The sequence below is a fragment of the Dunckerocampus dactyliophorus genome, chromosome 5, assembly GCF_027744805.1.
Source record: "Dunckerocampus dactyliophorus isolate RoL2022-P2 chromosome 5, RoL_Ddac_1.1, whole genome shotgun sequence".
Classification (NCBI taxonomy): Eukaryota; Metazoa; Chordata; class Actinopteri; order Syngnathiformes; family Syngnathidae; genus Dunckerocampus; species Dunckerocampus dactyliophorus.
The window spans coordinates 15247145-15271027 of record NC_072823.1 but is presented as its reverse complement, the minus strand read 5'-3'; the positions used below and the strand labels follow the sequence as shown (position 1 = coordinate 15271027).

At 40.5% G+C, this 23883-nt stretch overlaps 3 protein-coding genes across 5 annotated transcripts; 1 reads left to right on the top strand and 2 right to left on the bottom strand.

Annotated features, from left to right (window-relative positions):
• The first annotated feature begins 2772 nt into the window (after nt 1-2772).
• Nucleotides 2773-15318, top strand: man2c1 (mannosidase, alpha, class 2C, member 1). The gene is made up of 26 exons (XM_054776219.1): nt 2773-2985; nt 3309-3434; nt 3499-3622; nt 3701-3771; nt 5152-5329; nt 5423-5612; nt 6149-6255; nt 6347-6457; nt 6922-7014; nt 7088-7204; nt 7273-7368; nt 7466-7611; nt 7841-7964; nt 8041-8162; nt 8250-8335; nt 9367-9513; nt 9604-9683; nt 9931-10025; nt 10268-10372; nt 10436-10592; nt 10690-10833; nt 13608-13717; nt 13787-13866; nt 13939-14081; nt 14150-14253; nt 14349-15318. Exons 1-26 carry the CDS (start codon nt 2885-2887, stop codon nt 14458-14460), a joined length of 3069 nt encoding a protein of 1022 aa, XP_054632194.1. The 5' UTR covers nt 2773-2884; the 3' UTR covers nt 14461-15318.
• Nucleotides 14648-20488, bottom strand: neil1 (nei-like DNA glycosylase 1). Its single transcript, XM_054776223.1, has 10 exons — nt 20310-20488; nt 19055-19526; nt 18857-18976; nt 16753-16861; nt 16591-16663; nt 16354-16475; nt 16261-16288; nt 16113-16183; nt 15829-16033; nt 14648-15756 (listed from the first exon to the last, which is right to left on the bottom strand). The coding sequence occupies exons 2-10, from the start codon at nt 19495-19497 to the stop codon at nt 15710-15712; spliced, it is 1218 nt and encodes a 405-aa protein (XP_054632198.1). The 5' UTR covers nt 19498-19526; nt 20310-20488; the 3' UTR covers nt 14648-15709.
• A 257-nt stretch (nt 20489-20745) lies between these two features.
• commd4 (COMM domain containing 4) lies at nt 20746-23759 on the bottom strand. Of its 3 annotated transcripts, none has more exons than XM_054776224.1 (8): nt 23703-23750; nt 23401-23472; nt 23257-23322; nt 23141-23180; nt 22892-23011; nt 21317-21397; nt 21057-21233; nt 20746-20978 (listed from the first exon to the last, which is right to left on the bottom strand). In XM_054776224.1, the coding sequence occupies exons 1-8, from the start codon at nt 23703-23705 to the stop codon at nt 20938-20940; spliced, it is 600 nt and encodes a 199-aa protein (XP_054632199.1). In that variant the 5' UTR covers nt 23706-23750; the 3' UTR covers nt 20746-20937. The 3 variants fall into 3 exon arrangements, with proteins under 3 accessions (XP_054632199.1, XP_054632200.1, XP_054632201.1); XM_054776225.1 differs by having other exon boundaries at nt 23401-23507; nt 23704-23720; XM_054776226.1 differs by lacking the exon at nt 23401-23472 and having other exon boundaries at nt 23703-23759.
• Nucleotides 23760-23883: the final 124 nt, after the last annotated feature.

Sequence of the window (23883 nt, the reverse complement as noted above, 5' to 3'; positions counted from 1 at the left end):
TAAAAGACTCTACAGAAACGCTGGAACAAACAGAACCTCCCCTGCTGAATACTGCTGAAAAAGAAGGCTTTTGTGGTTTTTAGGATGACCCCGAACCCATGTTGCTTTGCCAGCTGCACCCTGTGTACAGTTGATCACAGGACTGCTGGAGAGTCATTACGTTATCATGCTTACAGGACGTCTTTTGACTGTAATCTGCAGTCAAATTCAAAACCCATTAGTGTGTATGCTGACACTCTAAAATACACTGGTGTGACTGTGTTATGTCTCCTCATCGCTGCTCTTCACCCAATTACCATCTGCATCCTGTGGTGAAAATAAAAGATCAAGTAATGACAGGTGTCACTGCTGTGCTCTTTATACACACTCACTTGCCACTTAATTGAGCCCAGCTTCTGATTGATGCAAATATCTAATCATCAAAATACATGGTGTCAACTTATGCACTGAGGTAAGATGAACAAGGTCATGGTGAACTACACATCACTAAGGGAAGTCGCTAGCAAAGAATGTGGCAGTGTTGTTGTCATGGAAAGGTATGTGATTCCTAGTAGAAATACACTACGTACACAGTGTGCGAACCTCACACCTTAGCATATGGACCATAAAGGATAGAAGTGTATCATGATCTGGGACAGTAATCAGTCACGGGTCCACGTGTCATTTCAGACGCCACAAATTGTTGAATCGTGACAATATGATTGTGCACGACATTTCTGTCTCGTCTTGCAAGATTAAATCCACGAGGACAACTCCAGTTCATCATAGCAAAGAAAAATTGCATGGTGTTTATGTACCACAGCTGGGATTTTAGCACACAAACGTCTCTTATGTTTTACAGAGAATGGTCCTTAAAGAGTATATATCCAGCAATGTATTGTTGTGATGGCACAGGTCAGAGGAGAAAGGTCAGTACATTTGGAGCTTAATTAAAGACAGCACTACCTCAAATAACCCCTTTTTCTAACTGAGGAATGCAGAAACTAAACACGTACAGCTTTGAAAACGATGGACTAAAGTAGCAGAAGGTGCTCTTTTCTCTGTATGCTTCATTTTTGCGTCTGTCAACGTACAGCTGATGTGACTTGCCAAAAAGCTCCAGATTTGTCTCCAAGCTTTCTAGCTTGTCGATATGCATTTGGCAAATTTCACCCAAAATATTATCATTACTTTTGTCAGTTTCAAGTTATTTCAGTAGGGGTTGGTGGGGTTTTCTTTCTGTCACATATGGGTACCAACAATTTTATCCACGCCTGAATGTATTTACTGCAGGATTGTGTGGTAGACCCTTTTGGGGGACGTTATTACAAAATCTTAATTGATGGCACAGTCACTGGAAGATAATATTATAAAATGCTTATAGTTCTAATAAACTCAGTGTACAGTATTGGATAAAGACAGACTATAAATGTATATTATACGGTAATGTGACCATACGGTATATATAATAAAGCAGTATACTGTATATATAATAAAGCGGTATATACTGTATATTAAGCCATACGGCTTTATAAATTCAAATTTCAATACATTACAAAATACTATCTATAACCAAAGACTCAAATTCAGGCTTCTCAGAGGTTACTCAACATGTTTATTATACCTAAAATAATGTGCTAGTATCTCTGTGTGGAGTTTGCATGTTCTCCCCATGCGTGCGTGGGCAGTCTCCTGTCGGAGAGGAGGCTTTCAGAGGCGCTTCAGCTGCTTGAAAGGAAGTTGCTCTTTATTTGGGCAGGCAATAGTCAGGACAGAACTTGCAATGTCCATTGTGATGGGTTTTTGTATTTTATAATATATTATCATATTTTTTTGTAGCTGTTCGTTGAGGCTTTAACTAAATACATTTTTAAATAGTAAACATTTGATACGGTGTTTTTTTTGTTTACATTAGTAATTCATTTTACTCAATACACATAATTTGGTAATAAATTAAGACAAATAAAATCTGAGGAGCCATTTGCGAGCTGAAAGAACTGGCTCGTCTTAGTGAGCTGAGTCAAAAGTACCACCTCTCAAAAAAGAGACGGATTTTCCACCAGTACTTGGCACAAGGGGGAAATTACAAAGAACACTAACCATGGCCATTGTGTAGACAAAAAGATCAGAGCAATAAAAACTTTACAGAAAACAAAACCAAACACACATAGTCAGGCAACTACAAATACTACTTGGGATGACAAACAACAACTTGCATAACATTAAACACGTAATATTTAGAACTATTTACAAAGCTGTCGAGCAAAGCATGCTAGGAAGCAGGAAGTGCTCCCCTCCCAGCAACCTAATATAATATACCTTTGATAAGTTTTAATGGTGCAAAATTACATAAAAATCTGAACATAAATAATAGAAATAATGTCTCTTGGCCTAGAAGACAATAATTGTTATTTTTTAAGTCTTACAGGACAAATAAATAACAAAAAAATATGAATTTATATATTAAAAAAAGACAGGACAGGAGGACGACATGAAAACGGAGGAAAACAAGACGTTTGGTCACCATTCGGCACATTGTACAATAACATACAGAAGCCTCCCTCAAAACACATTATTACAATATTTTTTTTTACTTAAAATCAACGTTGTATAGTAACGTATCATGATTCAGCCAATGTGGTTGAACATCTACGGATATATCTGCAACATTTACAGAAATATGGCTAGCCAGCTGGCCATGCATAGTAAGTACAGCGCTTCGCTCCCTCCGGTCCCTTTACAACACTGCCATCTACTGGCCGAATTTCTAAAACACATGATCAGATTTGTACTTCCGGGTATACGACAACTTAAAAATCGTTGCAGCTTTTCGTCACTTCTGGCCTTATTGGTCGGTCTGTGAATCGGCGAACGTTTGCTGAAGTTTCGACGTTCCTTTTTTGCTATGTATCACCAACCCGTGTTGAAGAACAGGCGTACACTCTTGGAAAGAGCCGAGAAGTTCATCTCAGATGTTTACTTCACAGACTGCAACCTGCGAGGACGGTACTTGGCTTCGAATAAGCAACCCCCCCCTCTACTGCATCCAGTCAACTAAGTTTATTAAACGAGTTAGACGCCATATTGGCGTATAATGCCGACCATTACTGCTATATATACTGTACTATATTATTGGTTGGAAACTGCTACACAACACAATTTCATGTGACACAGTTGCTATGTTAAACTAATGCTGATGATAATTGATTTAACGTCTACGATGTAACAAAATTCACATTCCTCTACTAATAGACCATCACAAATTACATTGCTAAAGCAGTTGCTTCACTGTGTTGTTAAGTGCAGTGCTTTATTATCTTTTCATGCAGGCTGTACGGAGAGTCTTGCCCTTTGGACTCCCTCAGCTCATTTATGTCCCCCAAACGGATGCCACTGATGGAAGCACAAACACAGAGCTTTACACCCTACAAAGTAGGCGATACCTTTGGACCAACGTGAGTATTTTTGTTACATTTAGTCACCCTCGCTTTGTTTTTAGTAACACGTAGCTCTTTTTAGTTGGTGGACTTGTTGGTTTAAAGCAACCCTGAAAATCCCAGAGTGCTGGAGAGGTAAAGAGGTTCATGTTCTGTGGGAAAGTGATGGTGAGGCAATGGTTTGGAGGGATGGACAGCCAGTTCAGGTAAATAAACCTTTTTTTCAATTAGATTTGTCTTATGAACCACTTCAAATGAATGTCCTGTCTTGTTGACATATACAGGGTTTGACTAAAGAAGGTGAAAAGATGAGTTACATCCTGTCTGACTGTCTCACAGAAGAGGAACCGCTCAGGTGTGTCTGCAGTGCTTTTTTGTTTCTTTGATTGTTGTTTTTTTAGATGATCCTGTATGTATTATTTTTATTTACCAGGTTATTGCAAAAATACACAAAGGGATCACCTAATTTTTCAGCAAACCATATCAAGTCAAACCACATTCTCAAAGTGCGGCACAAGTAACACTGGTGGTACACGGGCACCGTTTAGTGCGACTCATGAACACCAGAGGTTATTTCAATTTTCTAAAATAACAATAAAATGGTATCAGAAATATATACCTTTTGAAATAATTGGAAATATACACATTTATTAACCAAAGGTTCACAGAAATAATAAAATTGTCCTTTGCTGAAATATACATTTTTGACTCTGTAAATCATAAGTAAAAATTGTGGTTCTTGCAAAGCAAAATATTTTTTAGGTCGTACTTGGTGTAAAAATATGTAATTCAGCAATCCTTTGTTTATCGTGGTTAATTGGCGAAAAGTGAATTTCCACAAAGTGGATATAAATGGAATAGGTTCATAGTTATGGCATAGAAAACCTTTGTACGATCTTCGACATTAATTTTTTTTTAACATTATGAGAACCATCTAGACATAAAATAACACCCATATAGTCACCTTTACATTCGTAGTACCCAAAATATAGTAGATATAATCAGAGAAAATAAGCCATTTAAAAGAGTTTACCTTGTAAGGGAGCAGAATTGATGGCGGACAGGAAGTGATATCAGGGTTTCAGAGTTGAGTTTTAGCTTATTGTGGGCTATGGCCTCGACAGTAAAGCGTGTTGTTGTTGTTATTATTAATAGTATTATTATTATTATGTAATTATTATTGTGCCTGTTGTGAGATTCCAGCAATAAAAGCCGGTTGTTCAAGTCTGGTGCTTGGAACAATTACTGACACTCATTGTAGAATAATACATTCACAAGTTGGTGGTCATAATGGCTTACAGTATACACTATTTGTATTTTAGTTCATTTAACCATTTTTATAGTTAGTTGTGAAGTAAAAATGCTTCATTTGGACAAAAAACCCATACAATTTGCTTGAATATGTGTATTTTCTGATTAATAATAGGCGGCGATACCAACCATGAATCATATATTAATTAATGTTTGAAAAACCGTGATAGAGTGAGGGAGCCATGTTTGAACGCGATGTAGCAATGGACGACTGTATGTAAATATGCAAGGTAGAACGGTGGTGCATGTGGTTAGAGTGTCGCCTCATCCAGGTGGGTCTGGGTTCGAATCTGTCTTGGACTTCTCTGTGTGAACTTTGCATGTTTTCCTGGGTTTTCTCTGACACTCCAAAAAACATGCATGTTAGGTGCATTGGAGACTCTAAAAAATGTTGTTTGTGTCTATGTTTCTTGTATTCCTTTAGCATGACCATCTATGTGGAGATGGCCTGTAATGGACTCTTTGGAGCCGGCCGTGGGTCAATGATTGCAGCTCCAGACCTGAGCAGGAAGTTTTCCGTGCAGAAGGCGGAGCTTGTGGTGTTCAACCGGGATGTTAGGGAGCTGATGACTGATTTCGAGATGCTGATTGACATCGTCAAGGTACAGTCCTAGAAAAGAATTTGCCTTTTATGAAGGGAAGTCAGACAAAAGGAAAGGTTAACCTCTTCTGTGTTCTTCTTCCTTCCATTTTAGGAACTTGGCGAGGGTGAGCAGCGTAGCTACCAGGCGCTGTTCACCGTCAATGAGATGGTGAACGTGAGCGACCCCACTGATCCCAGCTCATTCTCTAAAGCGCGCAGTCTGGCTCACAAGTTCTTCAGCCAGCGTAATGGACAAAGCCAGCACACTGTCCATGCAATGGGCCACTGTCACATTGATTCAGGTCTCACATTTATTATCACATTTACGTATTGAATAACTCAAAATTTAGAACTTAAAAAGTTGAAATTTTAAAAGTTAAAAATGTGTATTGTTCCACTGTGTCCTTTGGGGTTAGCAATATCCTGATTGCAGTGCCCGAGAGCCAAGGTGGAAGGTCATATTGGTAAATGATTTTGGTCAGTGCTGTATCAGGTGTAACTTTCAGTCAAACACTTCTAATCAGCTGTAATTTAGTAGTAACAGTATCCTCATGATTGCTTTAATACAAAAAAACAGATTCCCATTACATACTTGTGTAGATCAAGGTTTCCAACGACCACCAGATATACAGTACCGGTATTAGTAATCATATTGAGGAAGTCCAGAAAGTCAGGATGATAGCCAGCTCCATCAGTATGAGCCCATAAATTGCTCACTAGTTCCAACATGAATCACATTATGTACATGTACATCGCTTGTAGCATTAGCTTGTGCTGGTGTATATTTAATGTTGTAGCCACTGGTTGCTGCATTGTTATTTTGTGTGTATTCTTCTAGCTTGGCTGTGGCCTTATGAAGAAACTATTCGCAAGTGTGCTCGGAGTTGGGTGACGGTGATACGTCTCATGGAAAAGAACCCAGAGTTTGTGTTTACATGTTCTCAGGTAGTTGCTCAGCCAAGACAGAGTTCAATACAGGAGTGTCTACCAATCCAAGGAATTATTTATAATATCAATTCATTTGCTGTCCTCACAGGCCCAGCAGTTTGAATGGGTGAAGTGCTGGTACCCAGGACTTTTCTCGGAGATTCAGCATTACGTAAAGACAGGCCAGTTCATCCCTGTCGGAGGGACATGGGTGGAGATGGTGAAAGCCTGATTTTTATTTTTTAGAAAGTATTAATGTTATAATAAGATAATAATGTATTGGATTTATATAGCGCCTTTCAAGATACCCAAAGCGCTTCACAGTGAAACTCATTATTCATTCACTCCACAGTCACACACTGATGGTGGTAATCTACATCTGTAGACACAGCTACCCTAGGGTAGACTGACGGAAACATGGACGCCAATTTACGCCATCGGCCTCTCCGACAACCACCAAACATTGATTCACATTTATACACTAATGTGGGCACCACTGGAGGCAAGGTGGGTGAAGTGTCTTGCCCAAGGAGACAACAGCAGTGAGTGGGATGGAGGAATCTGGGTTTAAACCAACAGTTTCTGGATGACCTGCTGTACCTCTTGAGTCACTGCCGCCCTTATGAGATGTTTGGTATTTTTATGCAGCAGCCAAATATGTGCTTATTGAGGCTTGTTTGTCAGGATGGCAATCTGCCCTCGGGAGAGTCCATGGTCAGGCAGTTCCTGGAGGGACAGCGTTTTTTTGAGCAAGAATTTGGGATGAGGTGCAAAGAGGTAGGGAGTTAACATCTCCAATGTTTGACGCACACATTGGCCTGTTTGTATGACTTTTCTCTGTTTTATTTAGTTTTGGCTTCCAGATACCTTCGGCTACTCAGCTCAGCTCCCTCAGATAATGCAGGGCTGTGGAATTTCCAATTTCTTAACACAGAAACTCAGTTGGAACCTTGTGAACAACTACCCTGTAAGGATTTGCGGATTGTTTAAAATGTTTAACCTGAAAACCTTTTTTAAAAAGTATATTTCTCACAGCACAGCACATTTTTTTGGGAAGGCCTTGACGGCTCCAAAGTCTTGACTCACTTCCCACCTGGAAATTCCTATGGCATGGAAGGCAAGGTTGAAGACGTGAGTGTATGCTATCTACTTGTTTAGTCTGAGAAGAAAAATATTTACAAAGTTCCCAAAGCTTATGTGGTTATGACTGGTTCTGTTCTGTCCACAGCTTGTAAAAACTGTAAAGCAGAACAAAGACAAAGGCAGGGCCAACCACAGCGCCGTGTTGTTTGGTTTTGGTGATGGTGGCGGCGGTCCCACGCAGTTGATGATGGACAGACTCAAGCGGGTCCAGGACACAGATGGGCTTCCCAAGTCAGTTCCTTTTTCCTGGACATTTACAGCATGTCACCAATGGGAGCCCAAACTCTTTCCTATCCATAAATAAACTAGTCATAAGTCAATTACAATGTGAGATTTTTGCTTGTTAGTTTCACCCCACTCATGCTGCGTCAATGCAAATGGAAGTTATTCACTTCCACTGATATCATTATTGTTTTTTATTATGTGTTTATATTATTCATACTTCCTGTCTGTCTTTTAGGGTTCAGATGTCCTCCCCAGACAAGCTTTTCTCTCAGCTTTGGGCTGACTCACATCTGCTGTGCACTTGGGCAGGAGAGCTTTTTCTAGAGCTGCACAATGGCACATACACCACACAGGCGCAGGTAGGTGCACACCTGAATAATGCATCATCATAAAAACTTTTTCACAATGCAGTAATTCAAATCTTCTGCTTTGTAGATCAAGCAGGGGAACCGCCAGTGTGAGACACTCCTACATGACATTGAGATGGCCAGCAGCTTGGCGCTTTGTCGGAACACAACTTTTCAGTATCCTGTAGTGAGACTGCGGGAACTCTGGAGGTCAGGGTTCACTTGATCAACTTGAATGACTAGACAGTCGCTTTTGTTTCAAGATGTAGGTGGTGTATGCTTACAATTCTCTTGCAGGCTTCTGCTGCTAAACCAGTTCCATGACGTAATCCCAGGCACCTGTATAGAGATGGTTGTTGAGGATGCACTGAGGTATTATGAAGGTATGTTATTTTAATGTCTATTCATATCAAACCTGACATATTTCCGCCAGTAGTATGTAATAAGATGTAAATTACTCAACTGCACCAGTACCAGTACCAGGTGTTTACTTGAGAGGCGTTATGCTTCAAGTTTGCATTTGCGACATGGTTGTAAGACCATGCAGATGTGTTTTGTTTGTAATATGTATTAATAATTAAGAGGTTTGTTTCTTTTCAACACAATTGGGTTGGTTTGTCTTAAGAGTAAAGCCCCATATTTTTTTAAAGCAAGATCATAGGTTTTGTACGCTACATGAGGTTGCTACAGAATGTGCTATGTATAAAAAAAGAACGGAGGTTTCCTGTTTACAGATAAGGATCACACAAAACTGTGCTTACGGTGTTGTGCGTACATGGTATCCTGCTGCTAGGATGTCAGACTATTTACTCACCTTTGATGGAAAGACTAAACAAACCAGGATGTGAAACAAACTGAACTGTACAGCTTGACAAACATGTTTCCGCAGCTAAGGAAGGCACAGGAGGGGTTTATTTGTTTAAACGGACGATTAACCAGACGAATAATTCAGGCACAGCGCCTTTAAGGGCAGAGGCGACTAAATGAAGATACAGTATATGGTATGTTGTTATTTTCTGGGGGCCGCATGGTGCTAGTGGTTAACATGTTGGCCACACAGTCAGGAAATCGGGAAGATCTGGGTTCGAATCTCCGTTGGGCATCTCTGTGTGGAGTTTGCATGTTCTCCCCGTGCGTGGGTTTCTCCAGGTACTCCGGTTTCCTCCCACATTCCAAAAACATGCATTTTAGGTTAACTGGCGACTCTAAATTGTCCATATACTGTATATATGAATGTGAGAGTGAATGGTTGTTTGGCTGGTGACCAGTCTAGGGTGTACTCCGCCTCTCGCGCGACGTCAGCTGGGATAGGCTCCAGCATACCCACGACCCTAGTTAGAATAAGCGGCATAGAAGATGGATGGATGTTGTTATTTTCCCAGAAAAAAATAACACTCTTCATTCTGTGTTGTAGATATCATTAGAAGTGGTGCCGCACTCCTGCAAGATGGCCTCAGTGCTCTGGTGTTAAACGGCGATGCCACAGGCGTCTTCAACTCTCTGCCCTGGGAGCGCCTTGAAGTCATCCAGATTCAAGATGGTCCCAGTAAACACGGTTTGGGTATGTTTTAAACTGTACTTTAATAAATTAATGTGGCTGTTTTGCCAGCTATTCCATGTCCACTGTTCTGTTTTATCCATTACACGACAGCTCTGGTACAAGTTCCCAGCATCGGTGTGTCTCTTATTCAAGAAACAAAGCCCGTGACTCCAGTCTGTATTACTGTTCAGGTACATTGAACCCAACAGTGTTACATCCACATCCACTATAAAGAGGTATCTTGTCTAGTGTGTGTTGTTCTCTCTAAAAGTGTGTCCAACCAAATAGAATTGTGAACATCTGATTCAGAAAGGTTAAAATCTCAATTTTGTTGCCAACAGGTAGCTCAGGTCAAAGTTACCGACTAAACAGCTTAACCTGCAGCGCTTTTCTTTGTTGAGAGAACATATCCAACTAATTCATTGTGTATTATTACAGGAAGATGGCAGTGTCCTCATGGAAAATGGCACCATACGGACAGTTGTGAATAAAGATGGCACATTGGCATCACTGTATTTGATCACTGCAAGCAGGTACTCCAGTTTGAAAGTGAAGCAGCTATTTTTTACTTATTAAAGCAATGCCAAAAACATGATGTTATAAGACACATTCTTATAATGTTTAGTAGGGACATAATTTTTCTTGTCAGACATGCTTTTGCAGGGTAATACATACATATTTTGTGCTTTCAGTCATGGCTTACAAACTGTAAGTTGAACAAAAAATGATGCATTTTTAGCAACTTTAAGCATCGATCTTGCCATACTTGTTTCAGGGAAGCCGTTTCTGTTGGCTGCTGTGGTAACCAGTTTGTCTTGTTTGATGACGTACCTCTGTACTGGGACGCATGGGATGTAATGGACTACCATCTTCAGACAAGGTTTGTGTCATTAACATTGCACCCATTCTTAGGTATTCTGTAGTTATGATGTTCTTTCTACAGGCGGCCTGTGCTGGAGGTGGTGCAGCCTGCTCATGTTCTCTCTTCTCATGAGCTCAGAGGAAGTGTCAGCTTCACGCTCAAAATCAGTGACAAGAGTACAGTCACACAGGAGATAGTGATGGACGCCATGTGTCCTTTCATTAAGTTCAACACGCAGGTATGCTCTCTTGATTGACTTAAACACAACTCTTGTAAGTACTACATACAATATCAGTGTAGCTTCAGATAAAAATGACAACATTCTCCGTTACCAGGTGCACTGGGCTGAGTCACACAAGTTTCTTAAGGTTGAATTCCCAGTGCGAGTGCACAGTCCCAACGCGACATATGAGATCCAGTTTGGACATCTGCAGAGACCTACACACAGGAATACATCATGGGACTGGGCTAGATTTGAAGTACGTTCACCGCATTTGCTTCTCTCTCTTCCATAACAACACATACACATACATTATGGACAAAGGTATTGGGACACCTGTAGGAAGCGAAAAATGACCTGGGGTCTCATCTATAACATAATCTATATTGCGTACACACAAAAAGTTACGTAGACCGCTTTCCACGTAAAGTATGTGCTCTATAAAAACGTAACCTGGCGTGAGAATGTGCGAGCCGGTACGCCACCTTTGTAGCTGGCGTACTCACTTTTTGGAGACATGGCAAAAAGGCAACAGACATATTAAGTGGTGAAGTAAAGCCATATGTTAGAAATCAACATGCAATGGAAGCCAATAAATGTTTATCCACCATTGCATGAAAACATGCTGTTATTGACTTAAAGACATTTGTGGAAAGAGTTGTCATTTTACATGACACTGACTGTTATCATTTGTCAATCAAATCCATTATGCTATTGTATGTGCTCGTCAACATATGGTGACTGCAAATTGTAGTAGTATCATAAAAACCATTGCGCATGAGTGTAATATCCAGACTGAAAGATACATGGAAAAACACAACGCAGCTATTCAACACTGACTATTTCATCATTTTATTTTATCATCATAAGAATATTATGTTTTCCATTAATGTTAATTGTAACAAACATCAAGTTGTCAATGAAATAATTCTATAGCACAGGGGTAGGGGACCTATGGCTGTATTCAGTGTTAAAAAATATTATATGGCTCTCATAGAAATACAGTGTAAATATGTGGCTTTCATGGCTCTCTTAGCCAAATAGGTTCCCAAACCTTGCTACAGCGTTTAAGTTTACAAGACACAGAGCTAATATGTCTAATATATCAAAAAATAAGACCGTTCTTAGATGGATGAGTGCTGGATGAGTGGATGGATGAGTGCTTCGTTGAGAAGCCTGATGGCCTGTAGGTAAAAGCTGTTTGCCAGCCTTGTGGTCCTGGACTTCAAACTCCTGTAGCGTCTGCCTGACGGTAGGAGTGTGAATAATGAGTGTTGTGGATGTGTGCTGTCCTTGATGAGGTTGTGTGTTCTGCGTAGGACTCTAGATTTATAAATGTCTTGCAGTGAGGGGAGGGCTGCCCCAACAATGTTCTGTGAGGTCTTGATCACCCGCTGGAGTGCCTTCCTATCGCGTGTTGTACAGTTACCGTACCAAACAGTGATGGAGGCGGTAAGGACACTTTCGATAGTGCATCTGTAGAAGCAACTCAGGATTGTGGTGGACATGCCAAATTTCCTCAGTCTTCTCAGGAAGTCCAGTCTCCTTTGGGACTTCTTGATAATTTGTTGGGTGTTGTGAGACCAGGTGAGGTCCTCGCTGATGTGTGTGCCAAGGAACTTGAAGGTTTTCACCCTCTCCACCTCAGTCTCATCAATAAACTGGGGTCTATGCGGCTCCTTTTCCCTTGTTCTTGGGTCAATGATCATCTCTTTGGTCTTATCTGTATTGAGAAGGAGATTGTTATCACGACACCAAGCTATGAGGTCCGCCACCTCTCTTCTGTATGATGTTTCAACACCACCAGTGATCAGTCCGATGACTGTAGTGTCATCCGCAAATTTAATGATGCTGGTGTTGTTCTGGGAGGCCACGCAATCATAGGTGAAGAGCGTGTAGAGGAGCGGACTCAGCACACACCCCTGTGGGGTCCCAGTGCTCACAATTCTTGAGCTGGATGTGCGATTGTGGACTCTGACTGACTGGGGTCTGCCTGTGAGAAAGTTAAACACCCAGTTACAGAGGGAGGGAGACAGGCCAAGTGTGAGGAGCTTATTTGTGAGTTTGTGGGGGCTGACTGTATTAAAAGCAGAGCTATAGTCTATAAATAGGAGTCATCGCCCTTTTGACTCTGTCCACCTTTAATTTAAACAGATTTTGCTAGGCTTATATTAATCTAACATGTAGTATCAATTAGAAAAAAAATTTAGAAACATGTTCACTAAAAATAGAAATGTGTGCATTGATGACAGCAGCTGTCTCTCAATTTTTGTTACATTCCATATGCCACTGCTGTGTCCTCAAAATATGATACTTTTTCCAGTGTTTCCACCTCCATTTCTATGAAAGCCCACTTTTTCTTCGTCGTCATCTTGCCACCAGTCGTGATTCCAATGCGATCAAGCCTCTTTAAAATTGGACAACACATTCAAGAGTAACTTGAGGCCGAGGTGCGTACGCACACTTCTACTGAAGGTGGAATCGATAAACCAAAAATTGTGTGAATGTGTGCGTACGCCACTTTTTATAACTCTGACTAATTTTTGCCTGTATGCACATTTTCAGACTTTTATTCAGAATTCCACGCACATATTTATAGATGAGACCCCTGGACTGTGGACTTTTATGAGCTACCTGTGAATTCACTGTGAAAAGTGAATTTCCCCGCTGTGGGATAAATAAAGTACAAATACCTGTGTGTTTATGGGAATGTTTGTCCATTTTATATAGAACATTTGTAAGGTCAGAGGTTATTGATGTTGCACTTGGAAGAGTGAGTGTTGGTTCTTTATGGACCAAACTTTGTGTGATAAAAGGGCCTTCCAGTATCAATTCCCAGGAAGTTGAATGCATAGTTTGTGTCTTGAATTAAGATTCGATCAAATATTTCTGGTTGACAAATGAACCAAATGAGAGGGATGTCTCAAGACTTTTGTCCATATAGCAAAACACTAGAACTAGCATAATGTAAGTACTCTAGGTGATGCTTTACCCTCTTTTTCCTATTTTCCAACATGTTCCTTTTCTTCTCAGGTATGGGGTCACAGATGGGCTGATTTGTCAGAGCACAATTTTGGAGTGGCGCTGCTCAATGACTGCAAATATGGTTATTCTGTCTTTAAGAACACAATGACACTCTCTCTGTGAGGCAACACACAGTTCAAACATTAATAACCTAAGTCTCTGTGAACTTTAATTACTCTTTGTGTCAGGTTGAGGGCACCAAAGACTCCAGATGGCAATGCTGATATGGGAACTCACCATTTCACCTATGCAGTCATGCCACACACTGGTTAGTCACCCATTAAGTTGTTGTTTTTTTTCCCTCTGTTTAAAGCTTCACTTTTAACATTTAATTTTGCAGGAACCTTCCAAGATGCCGCAGTCATCCAGTGTGCATACAACCTCAATTTCCCTTTAAGGTTAACCCAGTGCTCCGTTGACATGGCGCCCTGGAGCGCCTTTTCCGTTAGCCCTGCAGCTGTCATCCTTGAGACTGTTAAACAGGTATCACACTGAACACTAACCTTGACTTAATATGAATGAGTCCGCTGAGCCTGCATCTACCACAACAGGCGGAGGACAGGAAGGGAGCCCTGATGGTTAGAATGTACGAGGCTTACGGCGGACATGTGACTGCAACCCTCCACACAACTCTTCCAGTCAGGGAGGCCTGGCAGTAAGTGACCTTTGTTGCATCCATTTCAGGATGTCATCTTTTATATAGAATACTGTAAAACAAAAATTTTACCTAAAATGTATTTTCCCTTTCAGTTGTGATCTTTTAGAGAAAATAGATGCCACTCAGCCAGCACATGTGACTGCAGACGGGATCACTCTCGACTTCACCCCATTCCAAGTCAGATCACTGCTGGTTATATTTTGACAGGTAAATCACTGTTTATGGATTAATAATGGAACTTTCAAAGTCCCTAAAGGTCATTTTCAGGAAAGGTTTGCCAAAAGTTGAACAAAACAAGTGGTGGGCTGAAAATGGGCCTCACTTGGGACACACATGCATTAGTTGTATATTCTGGTTGTTTGAGCAAATAATGTACTGTACTGTGATTGAAAATGTGCCAAGTTAAAAGCTTGTAAAAAATGTTTTATTTAAAAATATATCATGGATACTACAATACTTTTCAACCAGAGAGGAGAAATATGATCTCAGGGAAAAACTAAACTTAAAACACTTACATATACATGAGAACAACGCTAAAAACCAACAGCATTTCTGTATGTGAAATCAAATTATGGAATGGATTGAGTAAGGAACTCAAAGCACCAAGATGAGCGATTTAATGAAACAATACAAGCAGTTGATGTTTGCAAAATACAAAGAAGAATCTTGAACCACTGTGTACAAAATGCTATGTCTAACCACTACAACACTCATTACTCTTATTCTTGAGTTCTTATTCTTCAACTACGGTATGTTCTGTTATGTCTAAATTTATTATTATTTATGTATTACACTGATTATTATTTATGATGATTGTGGAAAAACATTGACAATTACCTCATCATTTTCCTATGTGTTAACTGATAAAGACCACAAATGAAATACAAAAAGTGAGTAAATGTATTACAAATGATGTGAAACAGATGGGTGGTAGGATTAAATAAGCTTTGCTTCTTCCTACTCCTTTTGGACATGTGAAAATGTTAATTCTACTATGTGATGTATTTCATTGTAACTTGTATGCATGTTTAAATAAATTAAACCATTACCATGGAATAAAAACTGCATTTCCCAACAGATGTTTTTACTTGGGCATGGTGGCCTATTAAGTAGCCACACAGTCAGGAGATCGGGAAGATCTGGGTTCAAATCTCCGTTTGGGCATCTCTGTGTGGTTTGCATGTTCTCCCCGTGTGTGGGGTTTTTCTCCGGGTACTCTGGTTTCCTCCCACATTCCAAAAACATGCATATTAGGTTAATTGGTGATTCTAAATTGTCCATAGGTATGAATGTGAGAGTGAGTGATTGTTTGTCTATATGTGCCCTGCAATTGGCTGGCGACCAGTCCAGGGTGTACCCCGCCTCTCGCCTGAAGTCAGCTTGAATAGGCTCCAGCATACACCCGCGATCCTAGTAAGGATAAGCGGCAAAGAAGATGGCTGGATGGATGTTTTTACTTGATATTCTGTCTTGTCAGTCTCCCACTACGTCTCTGAAAGCCTGCAACAAAAAGAGATGTGTTTACCTTACCATATTTTAATATTCAGAAAATGTGGAAACTTGTAATCCAACCTGCTGCTAGTTCTGTATTGTTCTCTGTCCTCCTGCGTGCAGCTGATTTCTGTTCATGCTGAGGTGTGTTTGCGTCAGAGGATTTTACAGCTCTTCTGGGTCTGGCCTTTTTTTGAGGTACATTTTTTTCTTTCTTTTGTGCTTTTGTTTGCTTTTTGGCCGCTTTTTTCTTCATTGTGCTTTCAGAGTTCTGTTTCCTGGACACCTTCAATACAGTCACACTAGGGTTAGATTTGTATGTTCTGGTGGTAAGTCCATTTAAAACATGAGGGTATATACTGTACCTTTTTCATGTGGGTATAATCATGGTCCGCATCTTTATTTATTCTCTTTTTGGCCTTTGCTGACTTTGAATCTAGTGTATGAGAAAAGGTAAGATACACTGAGCTTTCTCTGGTTCGTATTGTAACTATTCTTTCTGGTTGTGTTTACCTTTAGGAGCCATAGGACCTGGATCCCCCTGAAACACCATTTTGTATCAGTACATAAATGCCACAATGTTGTTAAGAAAATGTGTTTGTATACCTGAAACCACATGGTCCTGCCGTTGTGGTCACGTATAGACTTCATTCCATCCACATAGTAACACTGCAACCAGGCCTCAAAGTCCGAGTAGTCTTTCTTCTCTGGATCGTAGCCTTTCCCACCTACAGATACAAAAGGTCTTAATTAGAGAAGCCCTGTTGTTTCCCTTGAAGAGCAACCTTTAAACCCTGACTAAGAGTGAAGTTAAATCAGACAGTTGGCATCATTGTTGCCCACCTAAGTTGACCACCTCCAGCGGAACTGTGTGGCACAGCCTGAGCAGGTCTGCCCTCTCCTCTTTCACTCTGTTCTTTTTAGGGGCAGGACAAAGAAAGACACAGTGTTAGATGTCACTACTTCTGATAATCTGGGGAAAAACACAAGTTGTGCTTTGTTCACCTCTTTGTCATGGATCTCCTTCTTCACAGGCTTCTTGTCTTCACACACATCATCTGACTTGAGTCCTTCAAGCACGGCCCGGGCGGGCACAAAGGGTGGGATTTTTAACCTGGAAGACACAGACACATACTTTAGTTCCAATCTTTCTAAAAACACAAGTTGTTTTGTGTGGAAACAGTGCAACACTTCTATAGTTAACACATTCCCATGTGAGATGATGAATTGGTTAATTATGCATCATGAAAGGGAAACTTGTGAGTGCAAAAACATGCCTTTAGTCTCCTCAATCAGACCACAAAGTTTGGTCAGTATCTTGAGAATGTATTTTCATTCAGTGGTCATTTGTTATGTAGCAGGCTTTTTGGTGTATTTATTGCACGATTGCTTCCTTTCTCTTGGCTGGCTCAAGAGTCTTCAATATTGCAAAAGTACTTCATACAGCAGGCACAGCTGTTGTAACAAAGTAACACTGCAATATTCTAAGTGTTAACATGTACAAGATGTAGTGTGAAGTATCATTCATAATTATGGACAAGTGGCATGATTAAAGGTCTTTTTCCTACTCCTTTTCGGACATGTTGAATCGTGCAAATAGAACCACGTGATGTTCATTCATGCAACATGCAATGTGTGAAATAAAATCCATATCGTAGTTGCCGATAATCGATTCCATTTTGGTGCTAATGGGAATAAAAATGTGGCTACTTGGAAATGTATAGATATAAACGCTCTCCTAATCAAAGCACACGGGCGTGCAAACTAGTTGTGAAGTTTATTTGACTAGTCTCCTCCTAATAGTAACGATAGAAGTGATAACAATAGTGGTAACAATAGCTTCAACAATATAAAAAACACAAAGCAATAATCCAAGAAGTCAGGAAAATTGCTGCAGTGGAGCCTTATCAATTATGTTTTATACAGTGGTGGTGTTTGCCCACTTGCTGATTTCTTCTTTTTTTTTTTGCATGTTTGTCACACTTAAATGTTTCAGATGATCGAACTTTATTTTTAAAGGAGCAAAATCCAAACCTACATGGCCTGTGTGAAAAAGTTAAAACATAACTTAATGTTGGTTTATCACACCTGAGTTCAAGTGGAAAAGATTATGCCACTTCTAAAGCTTTGGAACTCCAGCGAACAACAGTGACAGCCATTATTCACAAATGGCTAAAACATGGAGCAGCGGTGAACCTTCCCTGGAGAGGCCGGCCAAACAAAATTACCCCAAGAGCGCAGCAACAACTCATCCAAGAGGTCACAAAAGACCCCACAACAACATCCAAAGAACTGCAGTTAAGTTCAGTGTTCATGACGCCACCATAAGAAAGACACTGGGCAAAAACGGACCAGTTTTTCCAAGACGAAAACCACTCTTGAACAAAAAGAACATTAAGGCTCATCTAAATTTTGCCAGAAAACATCTTGATGATCCCCAAGACCTTTGGGAAAATACTCTGTGGTCTGATGAGACAAAACTTTAACATTTAGGAAGGTGTATGTTCCATTACATCTGGCGTAAAAGTAACTCCGCATTTCAGAAAAAGAACATCATACCAACAGTAAAATATGGTGGTGGTAGTGCGATGGTCTGGGGCTGTTTTGCTGCTTCAGTATCTGGAAGACTTGCTGTGATAAATGGAACTATGAATTTTGCTGTCTACCAAAAAATCCTGAAGGAGAATGTCCGGCCATCTGTTCGTGACCTCAAGCTGAAACCAACTCGGTTGGGTTCTGCAGCAGGACAATGATCCAAAACACACCAGCAAGTCCACCTATGAATGGCTGAAGGAAAAGTAAATGAAGACTTTGGAGTGGCCTAGTCAAAGTCTTGACCTGAATCCTATTGAGATGCTGTGGCATGACCTTAAAAAGGCGCTTCATGCTGGAAAACCCCCCAATGTGGCTAAATTACAACAATTCTGCAAAGATTAGTGGGCCAAAATTCCTCCACAGCGCTGTAAGAGACTCATTGCAAGTTATAGCAAACGCTTGACTGCAGTTGTTGCTGCTAAGGGTGGCGTCCTTTTGATATGCAGACCTCAATCTTGAGATATTTGCACTTTACTGAGAGCCTTTCTAGTTTTAAACCTGCCTGAATACATACCTATAAAGGATTTCAGCCCTGAGATAGTTCCCAATGCCATTGAAGTACTTCTGGTTAAGCAGGACTTCACAGATGGGTCGGTCAAAAGCACGGTCTGACAGGTGTGACACCACGTTCTCCCTGCAAAGTCCTCCATCATCAGCGAGTCAGTGATTTTTTTTTTTTTTAATTTGACATGAATATGGAAGTGTTCCTAACCTGAAGCTTTTGTACTCAAACATGATGCAGGGTCCTCTGTCAGGCTGCCATGTCCCATTTGGCTGCCAGCTGCCAAACCTGCGTGCATCCACGTAGCTCAGCACTCTGCCAGGCTTCTCTTTGGAATAAAAACACAGATGGGCATGTTTGGGAAGATCATCCTCGGCGGTGAAGCGGAAAAATCCTGACATGCCAAAGCGAAAGACAATGTCCACGGGCTGCTGTGCCTCTCTGGCCTTCGTGTCATCACTCTTGATGGGCGTCAGCGTGACCTTCACTTCCTTCCCTCTGGAAGTGGCGTTGATGCGGTACGCCTCGCAGGTGAAGGCCACGTCAGGACTCTTGCTGACATCAGACTTTCTGACTGTTCCAGTGAACACCACCCCGTCACACATTTTGTTTATGTAAAGGCTGGCCAGGTGGAGCTCGGGTCCTTCTGGCATTTTTGTTGGATCAAACTCAAGTTATGCAACTGCAAAAAAAAACCAAAAAAACACCTATGAGGTTAAGTCCTTACGGTAACACTCTAGAATAAGGTACACAAAATTACAATAGTTTCATGAGGAACGAACCTACCCAACCCTCACCACTACTCATTAGTTCCTCAGTAACTACTGTATTTTTGTGTACCTTATTGTAAAGTGATACTGTCTTTGTTCAGTGTTTATCATTTACAGTGCTGTTGAGTTGCACTTGGAAGGGACATTGGGAGAATCTCTCTTGACTGTTCTGAGCTCCTGTTTCCACAGCCGTTTTAGCAGTTTAGAATGAGCAGAATAATGCTGCAAAGAGCGTTGATGTAGCTCGTAGGTGGTGTTCTTTAGACAATCAAAAGCTGAGCTGTATCTTTGTAAAGGCCGAATTGTCTTGCACATGAACGTCATGAGATTGTGCACACAAAGCTTGGCCATTTATACGTATGACTCTTGACTTTTTCTGGTTCTCAGTATGATCCAAATGTTTTTTTTTTCTAAAGTAGCCGAGTGCCTAAATTTGTTAAGTGAACCTGTTTGTTTTTCTCCTCAGATGAAGCCTCAGTGACATTAGGGAGCATATCTTTAAACGTGAGGTACAACGTCAATTATATTTTATTTTTAGACCACAACCTCCCGAAAGCAGTTCATGTGGAAAGCATACTTCGCGTACATGTTAGCAAAAGATCAACAATATAAAATGTTTCTATGTTGATCCACAAATCCTTTTGGAACTGTTGCACTTTGGTTATTGACCTGGCGACTTTATAGGACTTACTTACCAGGAAGTAGACGTCACCGCTGCTGCACTAACTGTGTTTAAGAGCGCTATTCTCGCAACGTACGAGTTGTTCGTGCTACCTTTTAACTCTCGTGTGCATGGATATGCTTCAGGAACTGTGCCACCACGGACTCCCATAACATGCTGGTTATCAAACATGTTGTATAACGTTACCGCCAACCATCCATTCTACAATGCGAAGATATCGCGAGATTTCCAAGGTAAGCGTTTTTCCAGCTTTCGACATTTCCGCCCCAAAATACATTTGTATACGTGTCTTAATACATATATTGTATGGCTATTAACCGAAATCAAATAGCCTACTTCATTTTCATTTAGTTAATTTTCAAATTTAAGCCGGGTTTAACGGAAGCAAAATGAAAGCGAGCCGCGAAGTGCACGATGGTATGTGTAGTCAATGTAGAGTACAACCAGTTTGACACATTTTTATTACAATTTAAAAAGTGTTACATAATATACAGTATTTTACATATGTGATATTCAGTAATGATGGTAGAAAAATACAACCAAACCAATTATTTAATATAAGTACCATTCATTTCATCTTCAAAATGATTTTTCCATATGAATGTATGGCTCTTTCAACATTTGTGTCTAAAGTTTGTTTGTCATTGTAGAGCATTCATCATTGTCTGGGCTTGCTTCAGCTCTGCAAAAAAGCACGTAAAATAGAAATATTAAACCATAATTGGTGGCATAAAGAGTTAGAATTTTGTGCACAACAAACCTGAAAGCAAGACTCTGAACTTGTCAGCAGAAAGTGAGACAACGGTGGTCTCTGAGCAGCCTGACTCTGCTCCTTGAGTCCGCAGCTTGAGCTGAACAATTGGCTCATTGACCTCCTTCAGCTCGCTGGAGCTGAGAGTGTAGTCCACACGCCAGGAAACACCCTCCAGTCTTCCTACTGAAATTCAGTACAGAGCATGTTTACTTGTCACAAGACAGCACTCCTCATCAATACTGCACAGTGAGACCACCAATACTTACATCTCAAACTCGTCTCCCTCAGTTTGTCCTGAACTGAAGTGTGTTTATCTTCATACGACTTGCACAGCCCTGTTGTGTGTTCTATAAGAGTTTGGTTGATTTGATTAATCACACAGACATGTTTCAAAACACATTAGTAGTAGAGCTAACAATGTGCTAGGTCACCATTAAATGACCAATATGAAGGGACAGTATTTAATAAGTAAAATCATCCACCCAATAATGCCAGCATTGTCCACTTGGCATAGTGTACAATCCCACACACATAACATACTGCAGCTAGCAACAATCAGGGCTCCACATGTTCATGGCTCTAGGACTTGTCTCTATGTTTGTTTGGGTTGAACAACAATGTATATGATCATAAATCACACCCATGAAGGTCTGAATGACAGCTCACAAGCTGAATGTATGCACTTTGCTGAGATATTATCCAAGTGCAGTCATGTTTTAATTCATCTTTCTCCAGATCAGAGAACCTAGTCCTTATTTCTAGCACACAATTAATACAGTGGAACCTCTAAAGTGCAATACATCAGTGTCATATTTTAAAACCATTTTCCTGTAGTGAACAACAACCAGGGTCAAATTGGTACAATGATGCAAAGTAACATTTTAACATTCTTAATCATAATACAAGTGTAAAAAGAAGGTAACTGCTAATATTAAGAAGTGCGTATAAAGTGTATAAAGAATTTAGCCATTGTAAAACTTATAGTAGCTATAACAAGTGACGGCATATATTGTCGTACTACTTTCTGTGAGTCTGTTTACGTCACGTAAGTCCTCGTGTACGCGCTTTTCCTTCTCATATTGGTGCATCTCAATAAATTAGACTATCGTTGAGAAGTTTGTTTATGTGGCTTAAGGCTCATGCTAATTTGCATAACCTTTATGTTGAAGCTGAAGCCGCTGGTTGGGATGATAAAGCGGCAAGTTAGTTTCCTGATGTGCTGTCTGAGATTATAAAAGGGATTTTTTTTTTATTTATTACAGTTTCATTCAATTTTTGTTGTTTTTATTACCATAGTGTACGTCCTTCATGTATTCTGTGTATAGTATGAGTGACTTAAGTGCTCATTTAGGTATGAGGTCCAACTGACACTAAAATTCACCTTACAATGCATCATAGGAACGGAACTCCTTCGTAACCCGAGGACCACCTGTATTGTAAATTATTGGTTTGCCCTCCAATTTAAAAAAAAATGACTTCGAAAACTTCCTGAGCTTTCAATTGGCCTCTTAGTCTAAATTGAACAACGAAATCAAATACATTTTGCACAATATCAGTTTACTGAGGTGCACCTGTAGTATTCGACTCTCAATTTGTTAAGGCTGGCCTTGTGGAAAATGTGTTGCAAAAAGCCAAAGAAAAAGCTGAGCAATGAATTGAGGTCTTACAAGATTTGTCGTGCGAGCTGTTTGAACTCTGAAGTGCTGTACAACTTCAGAGGCATGTTTTCCCCAAGTGTTAGGAAAATTGCAAGATTTCGACTTAATCGGTTCATGACAAGGTCTACCCTCCTATATAGCGTAGCAATGATCAAACTAGTAGGGGAACACAAACAGGTCAACCTTTGGGCAGACCAAGCTGCTGCAGCTCACTGGACAAAGATTCACTGTCAACATCATGCTTGGCCGCACTGGAGAAAATAAAGCTGAGCACTGCCACACTGGCTTTGATGTCTCCACTCTCTGCAACATTGATTGGCACAAAATCATATAGTTTTATAACAGCATTGCAGCAAGTAGAAAGTGCATTTTATATAAAGGTCATTTGTAATACTGAATGCATCCTTCAGTAACAGAAGGGACGAGCCTTACCAAACTTTGCATCAGCTGTAAGCTTTGTGACCTTGTCATACTGGAAAAAAGGGAGAAAGCACAAGTTAGTGTGAAAGAAATATGAATAACAGAATATACGAAGAAATCAAACTTACATCAATGCCCTCCCCGAGCAAACCTTTCAGTACTTGAGCACAGAGGAGTTTCATCTTAACACTGGACTGCAATAGTGAGGAGGACACCATGATTAGTAGCAAACAAACCCCACCCCGTTTGAAACAAAAACTGCTGTGCGTTACCATTTTCGCCAGTGTGCTAATTTCGGCAAGGACCCAATCTGGGCAGTCCAAATCCCCACAGAAACGGAACCGCTTGGAGAGACGCAAACATCACACGATCCGAATCCCGTGAGAACAAACATTAGCAATCCATGCCATGTTACTCGCTACCAGTTTAGCTCGCGACAGACGCGAAAACAGAACCGAATAATCGGCTGTCTTAGCAGTACAACACAGTTTCATACATTCATTAAACGTATCGTGTCTTTTTAGCAGTGACTGACAAATACTGTCAGTTAACATGAAGAAAAAGATGCGCTTACCATGGTTGTAGTTGATCAGAAACACGGAAGTGAACAGGAAGTGGCTCGCATTCTGTCAGCTGATTGGGTCACTGATAGTGGGTGGGGCGTTCTCCATACACGGCCCTGATGTTGGCTTTGAGTGCATTGGACACTGATTTGTGTATTGATTTGTTGGATTAGATGAGGTTTAGTATTTATT

Excerpts from the sequence above, each read along its gene's own strand:
- man2c1 (XM_054776219.1), top strand. The coding sequence starts at position 2,885 with ATGTATCACCAACCCGTGTTGAAGAACAGGCGTACACTCTTGGAAAGA. Across the intron at positions 3,623-3,700 it reads GGGATGGACAGCCAGTTCAG|GGTTTGACTAAAGAAGGTGA; the intron begins GTAAATAAACCT and ends TGACATATACAG. Across the intron at positions 9,684-9,930 it reads CAGTCTGTATTACTGTTCAG|GAAGATGGCAGTGTCCTCAT; the intron begins GTACATTGAACC and ends GTATTATTACAG.
- commd4 (XM_054776224.1), bottom strand. Across the intron at positions 21,398-22,891 it reads GCAGCTTGGTCTGCCCAAAG|AACACACAACAGGGCTGTGC; the intron begins GTTGACCTGTTT and ends AAACTCTTATAG. Across the intron at positions 21,234-21,316 it reads GAGGGAGACGAGTTTGAGAT|TAGGAAGACTGGAGGGTGTT; the intron begins GTAAGTATTGGT and ends ACTGAATTTCAG.
- neil1 (XM_054776223.1), bottom strand. The coding sequence starts at position 19,497 with ATGCCAGAAGGACCCGAGCTCCACCTGGCCAGCCTTTACATAAACAAA. Across the intron at positions 16,289-16,353 it reads GCAGGACCATGTGGTTTCAG|GGGGATCCAGGTCCTATGGC; the intron begins GTATACAAACAC and ends ATGGTGTTTCAG. Across the intron at positions 15,757-15,828 it reads CAATACAGAACTAGCAGCAG|GCTTTCAGAGACGTAGTGGG; the intron begins GTTGGATTACAA and ends TTTTTGTTGCAG.